At 32.3% G+C, this 19,115-nt stretch overlaps 1 protein-coding gene across 1 annotated transcript; it reads left to right on the top strand.

The window, feature by feature from the left end:
• Positions 1 to 9,185: 9,185 nt before the first annotated feature.
• On the top strand, positions 9,186 to 18,864 carry LOC139509325 (beta-1,4-galactosyltransferase 3-like; the record flags this gene model as incomplete). The annotated part of the gene is given in 4 exon segments (XM_071296121.1): positions 9,186 to 9,320; positions 12,923 to 13,045; positions 15,270 to 15,365; positions 18,726 to 18,864. Coding segments are annotated over 4 exon segments (369 nt in total), but the record flags the coding sequence as incomplete, so codon positions are not given.
• Between the last annotated feature and the right edge of the window lie 251 nt (positions 18,865 to 19,115).

Raw genomic sequence — 19,115 nt, 5'->3', positions numbered from 1 at the left:
CCCTCCGCTGTAGCTGAGATTATTCCGGCGGCACGTCTGTCTGTGTATACCTTCGTATAGAAATATGCCATTTATAAGAATGGATAAGTTTGAAAAAAATTTGTGTGTGGAAAAGGGGGGGATGCAAACTTCTGAAAGTGACAAGAAAAAAAAACTATTTTCTATGTAGTGTAATAATCTTAAATTAAGTAATTGTTCTCTTTCATTTTCATTTTTTAGTTTTAATTTTTGTCTTAATATGGGAGGGGACATAGTTTTGTCCCCTTTTTGCCCCTGGCTCCTATACGTACACTGTTAATTATTATGACATATTTTGTGTAATAGCAATGAAACGAGTCATTTCGAATACCGGTATGAAAATGAGACTGTTCTATGACGACTTTTATTTATTGAAGACACTATTTTATAAAATACAAAATTATTGTATTTATTGGCTCTTAGTAATGTTCAATAGCGTATTTGAATAAAATTCAAAGGATTAAATTTACTACAATACAAACAATTCTTAGCTCTATTTTAGAACATGTAATTTAAACTTGTTGAAACGAAGTTAGTTTAAAATTTGTCAAATTAAGCTTTAAGAATTCCTTTTTTTTCAATTTGTCTTTTAATTTAGATTTATTATGCATGTCTCTAAACAAAGTATATGCGACGCGTAACAGTTTAAAAGTCATGGTGTTCTCATATATCCATTTGATACGGTGCATTTATTATGGATATATTTCACTCCATTTATGAAAGAAAATCTATAGAGCAGAGCATTTTTTTTATTTTTTTTGTAGCTCTATTTTAGAACATGTGATTTAAACTTGTTGAAATGAAGTTAGTTTAAAATTTGTCAAAGTAAGCTTTAAGACTTCCTTCTTTTATTTGAGATTTATTATGCATGTCTCTATACATAGTATGCGACGCGTAACAGTTTATAACTAAGTGTTTTGATATATGAATTTGAAACGGTGCATTTGTGATGGATATATTTCAGACTCCATTTTATTAATGAGATAAAATCTATAGAGCAGAGAATTTTGATTTTTTTTGTGTATCAATTTAAAATGTAGATTCAAATATTTTTCACTTCAAAGTTCAAACGATAAAGTAAAACTTCTTCAAAACTTATATATTAATGTATAGTTCGGCGTCCGCAAAACAGAAGCCATACGTATTTCATTGAATCTCGATATTTAAGATGTTTATAATTTTTCTAACAATGACGTTCTACCTCCATAAGCCTGGAAATGTCATGGCGGGTCACAATTCTATTATATAAATATAGGTAATATATATTAGTTAATATTTAGAGAGTCTTATAACAACAACACTTTAGGGACTGCTGCAGAAATTTATTGATGATCATTGATCGACATTTTATTTCAATTTCTTTTTATAGTTTATTTATATACTTACAATGAACTTTCACTTTCACTTTCACTTTCAGTTGCTATTAATAACGTTACTTACCATTGTAACATTGTGACGTTTAAATTTTAACAACCCGATTTTGTACTTCAGCATGATTTTATGTATTGTTTTTATCCTGATGACGGTGCCCTAGTCACCGAAACATTGCCACTAATACCGAAACATGTCGATCAATAAATTTCTGCAGCAGTCCCTAAAGTGTTGTTGTTATAAGACCTCTACATTGGTGTTTTTTCCGACGTAGTCGGTATAATTTCGGTTTGTGCCCTTTGAACTTAAGGATTTGGTTGTGTTTGAAAAAACGTCTCGTTAATTATATCGTGATGGAAAGCAAGTGAAAAACTATAAATATTTGACTAGATCTTACAAAGATTTATATTTTTATTAAAATAATTGTTTCTCCAATAGCTCTTTGCATCCGTGACAGCTGTTTATTCGGGACAATTATATACTTTTTAATGTAAACTTTGTTGTACGAACGTACATTACTTTTAGAACGCACCTACGCATGTGAGATTTCCGCGGGGTTTTGGTGAATGTAAACAGAAAGATACGAGGACCGAGAATACTGAACACAAATAGAGAAAACGTTATTTAATTATTTTTTATGTGCTTCTGAAGGTTATCGAAATGATAGTTTTAAACATATACTCAAATTTAAATACGTCGGATATCTTTTTTAAAGATAGGTCTTGTTATCATAACGACCCTAGCTGCATACCCCCGGGTATCCACTTTATGGACAGGGGCGTAGCTAGAAGAAAACAATGTGCAAGCAACAACTGCCGAGCGGAGCGAGGCGAAAAATTTTTGGAACCCTTTAATGCAGAAATATGTTTTTTTTTTCGTTTTTCGGTCATAAGACGGTTTAAAGAGGAGCTACATGTAAATAGGACTTATAAACAATTTATGAACGTAAAACTATTAATACTTCAATCTTCTGAATAGAGTAACTCATGGTTAATTTAATACATAAACAACACATTTTTGAATTACAGAATTTACTCAACATTGACCAAAATCTGCTCTTCGGGTCTAAGCAGAAACGAACTTCTCTATTACTTTGTCAACATTCACACTGAAATCCCGATCAATATGCAGTAATGCTAGCGATAATAACCTGTTGTTGTTCATTGTTGATCGTACATTTGTTTTCAACAGACTTAATACACTGATAGATCTGCATGGTAGCACTCGCGAGATGTTATAAACCAGCGTACGTGTTCTCCATCGAGCGACCTCCAGATTGAAATTGTCCGCCAAATACATGCCAGGCAGGTCATTTTGTATGTCTCAGACAATGTTGAGAATTATTCGTTAGTTATATTTCCTACAACACGAGGAAGCAGATACGACACAAAGAAGCTATTTTCTGATAATACCAGGCCTTGCGGTCATAAAACTTTCGAGTCAGTTTTTTGTACTCGTACTCGAAAATCAACCAATCAAATTGCTGGACTTCATGTTTCGAGCATGATTTTTGTGCTCCGAGCACTGAGCAAAGTTTTATGCCTTCAAGGCCAGACCGTCCCTCTACTCTCCAATTCCATTATCATATATGGTCTACGTGTGTGAACGCAAAATATAATGAGACTTTCCAGTGCTGTTTTGGCGTGTTTCAGGGTGATTTGCTCTGGTAGTCTGTCGAATACATCGCCTCGGCATATTTTCAATAATATCAAAGGGTTTCGATAGATCTAATGGTCGATTGGTACATCGCATCGCAAACAGATAAGCCTAATTTAAGCCGTACTCTGTAAAATGTGCTCCGAAACTACACGTCTTAGAATGAGTATAATAAATTCAAATCTGGTAAAAGATACAAGTTACTGTCCGATTTTTACATGATCTCCAATAAAACGTTTATTTTGAAATGCCGTTATTTAATGACAGTTCATCAATTAAAAAAGTGACAATATATGTGTCTCCTTTAACCATAATTAATTTATAAATTTTTATTTTGGCATTTTTTTTTTTGCTTGCCGAATCGATGTGCACGCAACTGCGTGTTGGCGTATAGGGAGCTACGCGCCTGATGGACTCTACGGTACTACAGACTCACCAGGCGTTGGTCTACTTTCGTTTGTTATTAGTTAATATTATATAAAAATGGGTACATTGTTATAGACAAACATAGCACAACCCTACCAAAAAAAAAATCGAAGTTAACCCCTCCACCCAGATTAAAATTGATAATTCCAAGATTAAAGTTGGATATTGCAAGATTAAAGTTGATAATCCCAAGATTTAAGTCGACAATTTGAAAAAAATAAAATAAAAAAGGATGACCCTAATATGCTTTCGTCATAAATGGAATTACATAAGTAAATGCCAAAAGTATCATCTTTCGTCAATCATAGACCGTAACTCCAAAATAACATAAAGAAAAAATCGTCAAAAACTTAACACGAATTTTGTTGATATTATCAGATTATTACATGGCATTTTTCATATCGCATGTATTATCAGCTGATAATACATGCGATATAAAAAATGACATGTTATGATCTTTTTATCATATGCTTCAATAGTAGAGAAAAATAACAGATTCATATATTGATCCTTCTACGTGGTTCCCGAAAAGAAGTTGAAAGAGTAAAAAGTTCACGGACGTCGGACCCAAAATTTGATACATTCAATATGAAATCTTTCTATCATATGCCTCAACAGAGAAAAAAACCACATTTTAATATTGACGAATCGACTAAAAATAATTCAACAATATACATAATAAACATTGTTTGGAAAAGTCAACTTTTTTAAAGTAACTTTCTAAATTATGTTTCAGAAAAACTTAAAAACTGCATTTATATCTAATATTTTTTTTTTTTTTTTAATTTAAATGTAATCATTTTACACAATATACTTTCCACTATTCAAATAATTGTTTTGTGCACTAATTTGCAATGTTTTTCACTGAAAACGTAGCATTGAGGTGTATTTTCCGGAATTTGCCGAGTATCACCGGAATGCCATGTGATAACGTTACGGAAAGGCATGTGATAACAATCGAAGCATGTGATAAACTTTTCATATCAGCCCGCTAAACACCAATTCGAAAAATATGGAAAATACTTTAATTTAATGCTATTATCATACGGTAAAAATCATATGTTATTTAGTCTAAGTATATGATAAAACAACATATTAAAACTATCAGAATTTGATAAACGATACACAAAATCTGTCTTTTGTAAATACATATATTTTAATAACTAGATTCTTTCGTTGGAAAACTAGGTTATTATAAGAGATTTGTTGTTGTTTGCTTAACCTCCAGTGGTAAATATTTCATGCATATTTAAACTTTACGAAAAAGCGATGATTTCAATTTTTCAATTGTGAACGTTCCATTTCAGTGAAGCCACTTTCCAGCTGTAGTAGTATAGGGCTCGGGTTTCCTTTCCTATTTTCTTGATAGAGGGTTGCTACTTGCAAGGACGCTGTGTTACCAAGGGTTTCAAATGGTAAAGTTGAATGTATCCCTTTGCAGGTGTAACGGACCCTTTGTCTTGTTTCAATGGGTTCGTGTTCTTAACAAACTTTCAATATTTTTAATGAAAGTAATAGACAATTGATTCGATAAAATGTGCCACGAAAATCAGAGCACAACATAACTGCTAAGTTAGACTATTTAAACATATATTAATTATTGTCCTAGAGTGATAGCACATTGATTCTATCATATTCTCTACTAACTCTAATTCAAATACAAGTGAGTAAAAACATATAATAGTAAAGAAAAACATAAATCTAGAGTCGGGCGCCCATATTTGCCACATTTAACAGTCTTTTTGTAAGCCCAACGTATGCCGCTTCTTAGAAACTAATATGTTTTGTTGGTTTAATAAATTTAACTATTTAATAAAGTTAAACCATTTTTTTAAATTGTTACGAGATCATAACTATTCAGTAGTAAAACACGTGCAAGCATGTGAGGAAACAGTGTTTTTATTTGGCGAGGGGGTTTATTTTCGCCACTTTGTTATTAAATAGTTTTGACCTTCTTCGACATAAAAAACACGGTATAGTAAAATCATCTTTTATATTGTTTGCGAACTCCATTATGATTTTAGAAACTATTTTTGGATATTTCTGTTATATACAGAAGTTCACGGATATTATCCAATATAGAATTTTGTTTATTAACAAACCATTTTGTTTGTAGAATTATCATTAATTTGTTTCTATCATTCAACATACGCAAATATAACCCGATGAATCGATTATCTGGTTGTTATCTACGAAATCCGAGAAGGATCATTCAAAATTCAAAATTCAAATTCAAAACTAAAAAATCCTACATTAATCTATCATGATTCCCTGCGCTTACGAAAGCAAAAAAAAAAAAGATCGCACTTTACACTTTAATATACTACTGAAAGCTATTTTAGAAAGTTTGTTAAGAACACGAACCCATTGAAACAAGACAAAGGGTCCGTTACACCTGCAAAGGGATACATTCAACTTTACCATTTGAAACCCTTGGTAACACAGCGTCCTTGCAAGTAGCAACCCTCTATCAAGAAAATAGGAAAGGAAACCCGAGCCCTATACTACTACAGCTGGAAAGTGGCTTCACTGAAATGGAACGTTCACAATTGAAAAATTGAAATCATCGCTTTTTCGTAAAGTTTAAATATGCATGAAATATTTACCACTGGAGGTTAAGCAAACAACAACAAATCTCTTATAATAACCTAGTTTTCCAACGAAAGAATCTAGTTATTAAAATATATGTATTTACAAAAGACAGATTTTGTGTATCGTTTATCAAATTCTGATAGTTTTAATATGTTGTTTTATCATATACTTAGACTAAATAACATATGATTTTTACCGTATGATAATAGCATTAAATTAAAGTATTTTCCATATTTTTCGAATTGGTGTTTAGCGGGCTGATATGAAAAGTTTATCACATGCTTCGATTGTTATCACATGCCTTTCCGTAACGTTATCACATGGCATTCCGGTGATACTCGGCAAATTCCGGAAAATACACCTCAATGCTACGTTTTCAGTGAAAAACATTGCAAATTAGTGCACAAAACAATTATTTGAATAGTGGAAAGTATATTGTGTAAAATGATTACATTTAAATTAAAAAAAAAAAAAAAATATTAGATATAAATGCAGTTTTTAAGTTTTTCTGAAACATAATTTAGAAAGTTACTTTAAAAAAGTTGACTTTTCCAAACAATGTTTATTATGTATATTGTTGAATTATTTTTAGTCGATTCGTCAATATTAAAATGTGGTTTTTTTCTCTGTTGAGGCATATGATAGAAAGATTTCATATTGAATGTATCAAATTTTGGGTCCGACGTCCGTGAACTTTTTACTCTTTCAACTTCTTTTCGGGAACCACGTAGAAGGATCAATATATGAATCTGTTATTTTTCTCTACTATTGAAGCATATGATAAAAAGATCATAACATGTCATTTTTTATATCGCATGTATTATCAGCTGATAATACATGCGATATGAAAAATGCCATGTAATAATCTGATAATATCAACAAAATTCGTGTTAAGTTTTTGACGATTTTTTCTTTATGTTATTTTGGAGTTACGGTCTATGATTGACGAAAGATGATACTTTTGGCATTTACTTATGTAATTCCATTTATGACGAAAGCATATTAGGGTCATCCTTTTTTATTTTATTTTTTTCAAATTGTCGACTTAAATCTTGGGATTATCAACTTTAATCTTGCAATATCCAACTTTAATCTTGGAATTATCAATTTTAATCTGGGTGGAGGGGTTAACTTCGATTTTTTTTTTGGTAGGGTTGTGCTATGTTTGTCTATAACAATGTACCCATTTTTATATAATATTAACTAATAACAAACGAAAGTAGACCAACGCCTGGTGAGTCTGTAGTACCGTAGAGTCCATCAGGCGCGTAGCTCCCTATACGCCAACACGCAGTTGCGTGCACATCGATTCGGCAAGCAAAAAAAAAAATGCCAAAATAAAAATTTATAAATTAATTATGGTTAAAGGAGACACATATATTGTCACTTTTTTAATTGATGAACTGTCATTAAATAACGGCATTTCAAAATAAACGTTTTATTGGAGATCATGTAAAAATCGGACAGTAACTTGTATCTTTTACCAGATTTGAATTTATTATACTCATTCTAAGACGTGTAGTTTCGGAGCACATTTTACAGAGTACGGCTTAAATTAGGCTTATCTGTTTGCGATGCGATGTACCAATCGACCATTAGATCTATCGAAACCCTTTGATATTATTGAAAATATGCCGAGGCGATGTATTCGACAGACTACCAGAGCAAATCACCCTGAAACACGCCAAAACAGCACTGGAAAGTCTCATTATATTTTGCGTTCACACACGTAGACCATATATGATAATGGAATTGGAGAGTAGAGGGACGGTCTGGCCTTGAAGGCATAAAACTTTGCTCAGTGCTCGGAGCACAAAAATCATGCTCGAAACATGAAGTCCAGCAATTTGATTGGTTGATTTTCGAGTACGAGTACAAAAAACTGACTCGAAAGTTTTATGACCGCAAGGCCTGGTATTATCAGAAAATAGCTTCTTTGTGTCGTATCTGCTTCCTCGTGTTGTAGGAAATATAACTAACGAATAATTCTCAACATTGTCTGAGACATACAAAATGACCTGCCTGGCATGTATTTGGCGGACAATTTCAATCTGGAGGTCGCTCGATGGAGAACACGTACGCTGGTTTATAACATCTCGCGAGTGCTACCATGCAGATCTATCAGTGTATTAAGTCTGTTGAAAACAAATGTACGATCAACAATGAACAACAACAGGTTATTATCGCTAGCATTACTGCATATTGATCGGGATTTCAGTGTGAATGTTGACAAAGTAATAGAGAAGTTCGTTTCTGCTTAGACCCGAAGAGCAGATTTTGGTCAATGTTGAGTAAATTCTGTAATTCAAAAATGTGTTGTTTATGTATTAAATTAACCATGAGTTACTCTATTCAGAAGATTGAAGTATTAATAGTTTTACGTTCATAAATTGTTTATAAGTCCTATTTACATGTAGCTCCTCTTTAAACCGTCTTATGACCGAAAAACGAAAAAAAAAACATATTTCTGCATTAAAGGGTTCCAAAAATTTTTCGCCTCGCTCCGCTCGGCAGTTGTTGCTTGCACATTGTTTTCTTCTAGCTACGCCCCTGTCCATAAAGTGGATACCCGGGGGTATGCAGCTAGGGTCGTTATGATAACAAGACCTATCTTTAAAAAAGATATCCGACGTATTTAAATTTGAGTATATGTTTAAAACTATCATTTCGATAACCTTCAGAAGCACATAAAAAATAATTAAATAACGTTTTCTCTATTTGTGTTCAGTATTCTCGGTCCTCGTATCTTTCTGTTTACATTCACCAAAACCCCGCGGAAATCTCACATGCGTAGGTGCGTTCTAAAAGTAATGTACGTTCGTACAACAAAGTTTACATTAAAAAGTATATAATTGTCCCGAATAAACAGCTGTCACGGATGCAAAGAGCTATTGGAGAAACAATTATTTTAATAAAAATATAAATCTTTGTAAGATCTAGTCAAATATTTATAGTTTTTCACTTGCTTTCCATCACGATATAATTAACGAGACGTTTTTTCAAACACAACCAAATCCTTAAGTTCAAAGGGCACAAACCGAAATTATACCGACTACGTCGGAAAAAACACCAATGTAGAGGTCTTATAACAACAACACTTTAGGGACTGCTGCAGAAATTTATTGATCGACATGTTTCGGTATTAGTGGCAATGTTTCGGTGACTAGGGCACCGTCATCAGGATAAAAACAATACATAAAATCATGCTGAAGTACAAAATCGGGTTGTTAAAATTTAAACGTCACAATGTTACAATGGTAAGTAACGTTATTAATAGCAACTGAAAGTGAAAGTGAAAGTGAAAGTTCATTGTAAGTATATAAATAAACTATAAAAAGAAATTGAAATAAAATGTCGATCAATGATCATCAATAAATTTCTGCAGCAGTCCCTAAAGTGTTGTTGTTATAAGACTCTCTAAATATTAACTAATATATATTACCTATATTTATATAATAGAATTGTGACCCGCCATGACATTTCCAGGCTTATGGAGGTAGAACGTCATTGTTAGAAAAATTATAAACATCTTAAATATCGAGATTCAATGAAATACGTATGGCTTCTGTTTTGCGGACGCCGAACTATACATTAATATATAAGTTTTGAAGAAGTTTTACTTTATCGTTTGAACTTTGAAGTGAAAAATATTTGAATCTACATTTTAAATTGATACACAAAAAAAATCAAAATTCTCTGCTCTATAGATTTTATCTCATTAATAAAATGGAGTCTGAAATATATCCATCACAAATGCACCGTTTCAAATTCATATATCAAAACACTTAGTTATAAACTGTTACGCGTCGCATACTATGTATAGAGACATGCATAATAAATCTCAAATAAAAGAAGGAAGTCTTAAAGCTTACTTTGACAAATTTTAAACTAACTTCATTTCAACAAGTTTAAATCACATGTTCTAAAATAGAGCTACAAAAAAAATAAAAAAAATGCTCTGCTCTATAGATTTTCTTTCATAAATGGAGTGAAATATATCCATAATAAATGCACCGTATCAAATGGATATATGAGAACACCATGACTTTTAAACTGTTACGCGTCGCATATACTTTGTTTAGAGACATGCATAATAAATCTAAATTAAAAGACAAATTGAAAAAAAAGGAATTCTTAAAGCTTAATTTGACAAATTTTAAACTAACTTCGTTTCAACAAGTTTAAATTACATGTTCTAAAATAGAGCTAAGAATTGTTTGTATTGTAGTAAATTTAATCCTTTGAATTTTATTCAAATACGCTATTGAACATTACTAAGAGCCAATAAATACAATAATTTTGTATTTTATAAAATAGTGTCTTCAATAAATAAAAGTCGTCATAGAACAGTCTCATTTTCATACCGGTATTCGAAATGACTCGTTTCATTGCTATTACACAAAATATGTCATAATAATTAACAGTGTACGTATAGGAGCCAGGGGCAAAAAGGGGACAAAACTATGTCCCCTCCCATATTAAGACAAAAATTAAAACTAAAAAATGAAAATGAAAGAGAACAATTACTTAATTTAAGATTATTACACTACATAGAAAATAGTTTTTTTTTCTTGTCACTTTCAGAAGTTTGCATCCCCCCCTTTTCCACACACAAATTTTTTTCAAACTTATCCATTCTTATAAATGGCATATTTCTATACGAAGGTATACACAGACAGACGTGCCGCCGGAATAATCTCAGCTACAGCGGAGGGGGCATTAATTTTAACGCTTGTCCGTCTGTACGTCCGTACGTATTCATGGGAAAATTTACAACTTGGATGTTTCCGCAATTTAACTTTATTTTGCCTCAAACAAATACTATGAAACTTATACACAATGCTTATTACCACAAAACTGAGATCAAGTTAAAATTTGGCTGGCATCACTTTCACCATTCAAGCCCATTTATAAATGGAAAAAATGTTAAATTTGTCGTCTACGCGCTCTAACTTTATTTGCCTCAACCAAATGTTATGAAAGTTACATACAATGTTTATTACCACTTCAACAATGAGCAAACCCCTTACCACATAGCAAATCATATAAAACCCCGATGTCATTATATGAAAAAGAGGACTGCTTCAAATGCCATCAGCACCACTGAACCAAAATGTACAAATGATACATATGCGGATAATAAGCATGTTTCAAAAAGGTATACAGCCGGTAAAAACATAAATTAAAGCTGGTACTCCAGGAATATATTCGCATAGGAGTATTTGACCTAATTTGACAAAAAGCTTCTTCTTTTTATCTTTATTATACACAAAGTTTCTGTAGCCTGTTGTACTCGTCGTTTAATTGCTATTTTAGGAGGGACATGATAACTTTATTTGGAAATGTTATTTTTTAGTGCAAATCTTTTTTATTGTTACTACCAGAAAGTTTTCTTGTGAATTTTTAACTTATAGTGTCTTTGCTAAAACAGAACCATCATTGAAAGATCCAGTTTTCAGTGTTTACTTAGAAGGTTTGACACTTGATTTCCCAATGACAGCAATGAAAAAATCCGAAAACCCTTGGTAAAATTGATATCCAGAAACATTGCAAAACATTTTCACCAGTTACTCAAAGGTGGTTTCGGGTTAAAGAAATAACAGAAATAAATTAATAAATAATCATTTAAAAAAAAACCAGTTGAAATTTTATATTACAATCAAATAAAGTATATCAAAACTATGTAAGCATCCTCTACAATGAAAGGTCTTTTCGGACACAATGCGAAATGCTTAATTTCTGACAGCATAAAACTCTCAATGTGTTCCCTGTGTGGATAAATAAAAACAACGCTACGATCTCCATTCTTTGCCAGCCTATTCTCTAATTTTACACCTGACAATAATTCTCATTCACTACACCAAAAAGTGGACGACATATTTTTTGTGTTGTATAAATGAGGATGGTGCACATTCTGTATGTGTCTGTCCCAAGCCAGGAGCCTGTTATTCGGTGGTTGTCGTTTTTTGCTGTGTATCAAAATTGTTTTTTCGTCTGAATTGTTTTACATTTGTCATTTCGGGGTCTTTTATAGCTGACTATGTGATATGGGTTTTACTCATTGATGAAGGCCGTACGTTGACCTATAGCTGTTAATTTTTGAGTCATTTTAGTCTCTTGTGGAAAGTTGTCTCATTGGCAATCATACCACATCTTCTTATTTTTATATTATAAAAGATTCTCAAGTCATGAAAAGAAGAAGAAAAAAAATCGAAAAAGGATTGAAGTGACACTCGATATCTCTCTCTCCCGGAGTAAAAGTGATAACAAGAAATGTTTCACTTGTCTGACATAATGTCGGCACATATCCTTTGAAAAGTGTTATAATGTTTGTCTGTGCACTATTATATTATTAATCTACGGAATATTTTATCAGATCAGTTGATCAGATTAAGATAATATTTATTGTGTTTGGATTGCAACTGCAATAAAACAGGATTATCTTTCTTGATTTGCGAGTTTTGAATTCTGAATTATGAATGATCCTTCTCGGCTTTCGTAGTAAGCATACTAGTATTGATATTGTAAATTTAATATCAGCTGCTCGACACAAATTCAATATAGAGTCTTTTTGCATTCGTTCGCTGAGTTTACTTTACAAAAAAACTACATATCGTGACTCGATCGCAGCTGATATCATTTACAATATCAATATACATATAACATGATGATCGGTATAAATCAATCAATCATACACACAATTTATCAATTTAATGATAACTTTACCCACAAAATGGTTTGTTAATAAAAATGTGCAGTGTAGGGATTCAGACGAAATAATGAAAAATACTAAAAGTTGAAAAGTTAAAAAGCAGCACTTAAAGTCTACTCGTACATTTTATACAATATTGTTTTTTAGTTTGCCATACGAAGGGTTTGCTGGAGGAGTGACTACATTTTCAAAACTCCAATATGAGAAAATAAACGGATTTTCTAACCAGTATTTTGGATGGGGAGGCGAGGACGACGATTTGTTTACAAGGTAAGATAGTTGAGAAGAGAAATGCTGATATATTTTGTTATCTCAAAGTTAATTTGTTGACAGAATGTTATAAAACAGGCCTTTCGTATGTTATAAATGTTCAAGACATGTCAACCATGTATGGTTATTTTATATAAGAAATATAGCCTAGTTAATATCATCAATAACATTTAAAAAACATGATTAATTCTATAAAAATACTCTTCATAACGTTTTCGACAAACAAACAAAAAGCACTAGAAATACCGAGTTGAAAATGGATTATGAAGTATATTCAGTAGAAAAGTAAATATGGTGCTATAGACCCCATGCGTCGAGTGTTAAAAATATAGCTGAATACAACAAGGGCCACAAATTAATACCATTGATTTCAAATCGGCAAGTCACTAAATTTCAGATAATGTCAGATAAGGTTGGTTCACTCAACTATGGTCTAGCTGTTTCTAATGTCTGTTTTTATCAATGTAAGGTTTGTATCAAATAGCCTCATTTAGCAAGAACGATGGAAAAAAGCAGAAAGAAAATGCAAAAAGTTTATATTTCTTAAATTGTAATAATTTCGATAATTTGCTAGAAAAATGAAAAATCACAAAAAACTGAACTTCGATGAAAATTCAAAACGGAAAGTCACAAATCAAATGGCAAATTCGAAAGCTCAAACACATCAAACAAATGGATAACTCAAAATCAAAAGCTCGAACACATCTTAATAGTTATCAAAGGTACCAGGATAATTATTTAATAAGCCAGACGCGCGTTTCGTCTGCACAAGTCTCATCAGTGACGCAGAGATGAAAATAGTTATAAAGCCAAAACAAGTACAAAGTTGAAGAGCATTGAGAACCCAAAATTCCAAAAAGTTGTGCCAAATTCGACTAAGTAAGAAGGGATATAGTTACTATACTGTTGTCAGGTCATTAAAGATTGCATATTTTGGCGTTAATATTTATTTATTTATATGTTGGCATTACACGGGTTATGTTCTTCTCATATATGTTATGATGGTATGATACTAAACCCCTAACGGGAAGGATTGTGCCTGATATTCATATGATGAAGACATAATCTTTCAATCAGTTTAATTGAAGTCTGGAGCTGGCCCAAGACCACAATTAATGACCCCGCTTTTCGTTGTCCACGAATATAGTTCCTTTTAATTAAAGTGTATTTTTCCTTAATTTTTTTTCTTTCCTTTCCTCACTCATTCCTTAAATCTTTTTGGGTGGAAATGAAAGAAGAGAGGTCAAATAAATTTTTGGAGGTTGTATTTTAACTGATTTTGATATGGAATGAGTGATTAGGTCAAGTGCAAAAAGGTGATATTTACAGTTTTCGGAACATCTCTTGACTTGTCAATAGGGGTATGGATGTGTATTGGCTAAATTTGTAAAAGTGATTGCTTCAATCTTTCTGAATTTTGGATATATATTTGGACTAGGACAATACATTACACACACAAAAAAATGGACAAAAGTGCATGGTGCAATTTTTTTAATGATGCAAAAGGTTATAAAGAACTGATAGAGGAATTAATTGTGGTCTGTGGCCAGCTGGCATGTCAGTTAACTGATAGTAGTCTGATGTTATTTATGTATTATTGTCATTTTATTTATCTTCTTTGGTTACATCTTCTGACATCAGACTCGGACTTCTCTTGAACTGAATTTTAATGTACGTATTGTTATGCGTTTACTTTTCTGCATTGGCTAGAGGTTTAGGGGGGTTGATATCTCATAAACATGTTTAACCCCGCCGCATTTTTGCGCCTGTCCCAAGTCAGGAGCCTCTGGCCTTTGTAAGTCTTGTATTATTTTAATTTTAGTTTCTTGTGTACAATTTGGAGTTTAGTATGGCGTTCATTATCACTGAACTAGTATATATATTTGTTTAAGGGCCAGCTGAAGGACGCTTCCGAGTGCGGGAATTTCTCGCTGCATTGAAGATCTGTTGGTGACCTTCTGCTGTTGTCTGTTCTATGGTCGGGTTGTTGTCTCTTTGACACATTCTCCATTTCCATTCTCAATTTTAAGGTTATATATGCCTGGGATAAGAATAACCACAGTTTTTCGAAATAATCATAGTTTTGTAAACAGGAAATTTATAAAAATGACATTTTTTATGCGAATAAAACCTTTATGAAAAGATGTAATTTTTTTCGTTTGATAGTTAGCATTTGTAATGCTAAATGTAATTTCTATACTATTTTATGTAATTTGCTTTCTAGAATGAAGAAAAATGACTACAGTTTAATTCGACCTTTTGAAGAGTTTGGGCACTGTGGAAGTGTCAAACATCAGCAAGCTAATAAGAAAAATGACAGGTTCGTAGACAACAATCGTTTCACTATTAAACAGTTATGTGAACTGTTGTACATTGATGGACAAATAATAAGAATACACAAATTATGAAATCAGTATGAGAATATATCATTATGGATTTAAACTGTTAAGTAATTAAAGTGTTATTACTAGAACTAGTTAAAGTTTTTAGAATATTCATACGTTCTTAAAATTTCATAACTTTTGTGTGAAAAGAAAAGAGAATGCCTCACGAGACAATAAAACACATACGAAAAATCAAGACGGACACCACCATGACAGAAATAGAAGAGCAACATCTCAAGACGAATTAAAATCAACAAACCATTTCAAAGAAAAACAAGAAGTAATTGTAACAGGGTGCTGTTACGTCTCCCAAACAAAGCTCCCATAACTCGCCATTTATATGGTCCCATGTTCATTTAATTTTTTGTCCAATACAAGAATATATATGGCTTACGGTTGGGGATCTCCACCATTTACAAGTATTCAAACAGGAGGGGGTGGTGGTAACTCCCAGAGACTTTACCTACATTTCATTTGATTTGTTTTATTGTCCCATACAAGAATATATGTGGTTTAGGGGTGGGGATGTTGACCGTTTACAAGTTTTCAAACAAGAGGGGGTGGGGTGACCCCCTCGGGACTTCCCTTTTATTTCATTTCATTAATTTTGTTTTATTGTCCCCTACAAGAATAAATATGGTTTAGGGGTGGGGATTTGGACCATTTACAAGATAATAGCACATTCTCAAATTGAACGGGGTGGGGGCAACCGCCAGGAACTTCCCTTTAATTTCATTTGATTAGCTTTATTGTCCCATACATGTATATATATGGTTTAGGGGTGGGGATGTTGACCGTTTACGAGTTTTCAAACAAGAGGGGGTGGGGTGACTTCCTCGGGACTTCCCTTTTATTTCATTTAATTTGTTTTATTGTCCCCTACAAGACAATATGGTTTAGGGATGGGGATCTGGACCGTTTACAAGATAATAGTACATTCTCAAATTGAACGGGGTGGGGGTGACCCCCAGGAACTTCCATTTAATTTCATTTGACGAATTTAGAATAGTTCGTCCATACATCGTTGATCTTGAAACAATCATTATTAGTATACATGTAAGTTTCCTGACGTATAAGCACCATTAAGAATGAGCTCCAGAGAAAGCAGACTAGTAGCGTTTCGTTAGTTTGTTTGTTAGAATGAACAAGTGACATGTCTAACTCTGAACAGTTAGAAAACGGACTATCGACATCGACCGCTTGTTCTTGATATTTGAAACTGCATGCATATATACGTATACGTTTATGATAGTGGTGAGTTCTTGCGTCTGACAAAAACTAAATTCCTTCATGGTTATATCTTGCCATACGTTTATATTGGTTTGTAAGGTGATTACTTAAAATCGTTATTTGAAAATCCTGTTTGTGAGATGTAGATTCATTTCAATACAGAAATTTCGTCTATATATTAAGTTTCACAAGTGTACAACACGGAGAAGCTCTGAAGATACATTACTCCCATTTTGTTTGGGTGTGAACCATCGATGTTTACAGCAATATCAAAGAATAAGATGATGATGGTAGAAAGAACTATGGGCGTCATGTGGCAAATATTACATGCATGTCGGACCATGAGTTGTCAATATGTATGAAAAGCTTTCCAATACAACCATATTATTGAGGAGGAATGTTTACATGCTATACTCTCGTACTAGTCACACCTTAGACACACATCTTTTTAACGATGTTTAAAAAAAAAGACAGAACCAATTTAATGTCATATTTCCCTATTTTTTAAATATAACTAAAAGTCTTTTATCTGACAAGAATACCCCTATTTAGCGGACAAGTAATTTATTCTTTTTTCTGTTATTGAATACCAAGAAAGAAAATAAATCCCGAAATCAATTTGAAACTTTGATACTCAATAGTTTCTCAGCAAAATATTCACATCCCTTGGGGATAATCAGTGTTCGTCCAGTGGCATATATAACAATTGTGATAACGAATTCCTTCCTTTGTTCGTGAACAATCTTATTGAAATATAAATCTGATTTTACTATGTCCACAACTTCGATGAACCAAAGCAAATTATACATCGACCTGTATTTAAATCAAATTGGTTCTCTTCTTCTTCTTCTTCTTCTGGTATACAATAGTCTATCGACATTCGATGATTACATACTGTTGGCATACGTGGACTAGTCTATTTACAAAACTTTTACCCCAATTTATTCAAAATATATGTTTTTTTCTTATGTTCAATGTATACATGCAGAGACATATAATACTTATATGTCTCTGATACATGTATATATTTTAAACTTGCGCTATAGTTCCGTATAACTTTCTACCCAGTCGTATAAACAAATCGTCGACAAGTGCGTACATTTTTTTAAATCAATATTTCTGGTATGTTCCAATCTGTCCTTGACTATTGACAATGAGTATATATTACATTTTCCCAAATTCACCCTTGGAAAAAGTATTTAAATAGAGTTTAATTTCATCAAATCTTTTTTTTGGGTATTATTTATATTTTTATGAATTATAATATTCTTTACACCAGAAATGTTATTTATAAACAAGCGTATAAGTTATCGACCGTGTACACTGATCAATACCTGCAGAAGTGAAACGATGCATGAACTTGCAAGCCCGGCAGGAAATGGCTTGAATACCTGGTAAATTAATTGAATTTTTTAATTACCTCACACCCCTCACAATACCGTTGGAGGTAATACCTTTAGCCATGCTGGTGATCAGATGAGGGAAGATCAGAATTTATTTAAAAAAAAGTTTATTACTTTAAAGAATTATGAACAAATTAGATTTTCGAAAACAATTTTCATGGAACACTTATTTATGATTTCAACTTTGACTTTTTACCTAATTCCAATATAAACAGTTTAAAAACAACAGACCATGGTAATTTAAAAAAATAAGAATATTTTCCGTATCAAGTTAGTTAGTCGGATAAAACAACCGTACGATTGACAAGATATCGACACGCAATTACGACTACATCGGTTACTGTAATTTTGTTTCTTTGTGGTTTATAGACATATCGTTGTTATTAATCGGGAAAGAAGACAAAATGGCCGAACGCAGAGAATTGATACTCTAAATTTAAAATCGATGGTGATTGCTTATCTAGCGTAATAAAACATTAATATCTATGAATTTGAGCATTTTTATACAGAATGAACATAATATCAATTTTTGATTTTTTTGCGAAGTTTCCCTGTAATTTTCAATCCCATACACATGACTAAAGATGAACGTTACAAATAAAAAAATTAGATGGACAAAGTAGAAATAAAGAATTGAGATAAGACATTGGGTTATATTTTTAGGTTGAAAATACTGAAGTATGCCCATAAAATATGGCAGAAAGATGGTCTGAACAATTTACAGTACAACTTACTGATTAAAAGATTGAAACAGTTATACGTATGGATATATGTGAATATAGATATGGTGAACGTTCGAAAGGTAAAACTAAAATTAGTTTTTAAAGCAAATCTTTTCATTTACATTTCCGAAAACTGATGCAAAGTAAATATCGATTAGGCTCTGAGACTCGGGTCTATTTTAATTACTGAGAAAAAAAGTTCATCTACAATCAATAATAAATAAGTTAACAAATGTGTCAAATTAACCCAGCTTTGCAGAATTAAATGAATTGTAGATATATTAAATATCAATTGTTATGGTTTAATTGACAAAACTGCCTTAATTGCTTT

This window comes from Mytilus edulis, unplaced genomic scaffold (assembly GCF_963676685.1).
Source record: "Mytilus edulis unplaced genomic scaffold, xbMytEdul2.2 SCAFFOLD_139, whole genome shotgun sequence".
In the NCBI taxonomy this organism is placed as follows: Eukaryota; Metazoa; Mollusca; class Bivalvia; order Mytilida; family Mytilidae; genus Mytilus; species Mytilus edulis.
This window is presented reverse-complemented; position numbering and strand designations above follow the sequence as displayed.